At 48.9% G+C, this 1,110-nt stretch overlaps 1 protein-coding gene across 1 annotated transcript in view; it reads right to left on the bottom strand.

The window, feature by feature from the left end:
• Positions 1-1,110, bottom strand: part of LOC102303565 (ABC transporter E family member 1) — a gene marked incomplete at its 5' end in the record, with an annotated part of 5,240 nt that overhangs the window by 1,559 nt on the left and 2,571 nt on the right. The window contains 3 exons of the mRNA XM_042217901.1: positions 497-608; positions 688-875; positions 981-991. Of these exons, the coding sequence (XP_042073835.1) occupies positions 497-608; positions 688-875; positions 981-991 (311 nt within the window). The remainder of the gene's footprint in view (positions 1-496; positions 609-687; positions 876-980; positions 992-1,110) is intronic.

Consider the following 1,110-nt stretch of genomic DNA (forward strand, 5'->3'; position numbering starts at 1 on the left):
CTGATTTCCGCCTGGCTGAAGCACGGCACCAATCACAGCTGGACTCTGCTGTGTGGAGCTCTGTGCATCCTGACACCTGTGAGGCAGGGCACAGGTCACAATGAAATCACTACAGCTCCGTATCATTTATACCGGTGTTGACGGGCGAGGACTCGTCATGTGTCACCACTGACATAAAACCTCCACATCACCCCGGAGGAGGAGAAGAAGCCTCACACAGGTGCCCCTCAGTACGATCATTGAGCGTCTGCACTGACGTCACTAAAGCGCCGATAAAAACAACTACAATCATAAACTGCGTCAGCAAACTGGCTGCAGCGGCACCTGTGACAGGTTACCAAAATCAGGAAATGCACGACTGGCTGAAACGACACCCAGAAGTTACTTTTTAATATTATTAGTTCAGTGCTGCGTTTTCGTGTCAAGAGTCCGTCCGTGTGTGATGGTCAGCGTGTTTAAATAAAGATTCAAATAAACATGGTCGTCGTGGCGTTACCTTGATGGAGTTGAGTTTGTTGATCCTCGGCCTGAAATTGTTCGGATCTCTCCTGAATGTGATCTCCAGCAGCGACAGGAAGCGATTCATCCCAGCCAGCAGACTCTGAGGCCTGAAAAAACAAACATCACGTTACCGTGGCGGCGGCCGGCGAGCTGACGAAGCAGCTCAGACTCGGCGGTTCATCTTACGTGTTGGCTGAAGTCTTCTTGGAGGGAATCCCGTCAAACACGATGACTCTGTCGGCCAGGTAGGTCGCCATGATGAAGTCGTGCTCCACCACGAATGCTGTCTTCTTGGCGTGGAGGATGTACCTGCGAATAAAAGACGTGTCACAACAGCGCCACACACGGGCGGAGACACGCAACAACAACAAGGCCTTCTAATTACACTTCTTACCATCTTCCACCGCTGCAAAGATTAACCATGCAAATAACAAAGAACAGAAATACTGTTGAGCTGTAAATCATGCAAAGCTACTCACAGAGTATGAAGCTGAAACGAGATTACCTGAAATATGATTATTAAGACGCGCTCTCGTCTGACTTTGTATCAAAGTAAAACTGAAAAGAAATCCTGAGTTTTAAGCCGCTCGCTGTGGTTGACGCTTGTGT

Source organism: Haplochromis burtoni, unplaced genomic scaffold, assembly GCF_018398535.1.
Source record: "Haplochromis burtoni strain Fernald_Lab_line unplaced genomic scaffold, NCSU_Asbu1 Contig_3606, whole genome shotgun sequence".
Classification (NCBI taxonomy): Eukaryota; Metazoa; Chordata; class Actinopteri; order Cichliformes; family Cichlidae; genus Haplochromis; species Haplochromis burtoni.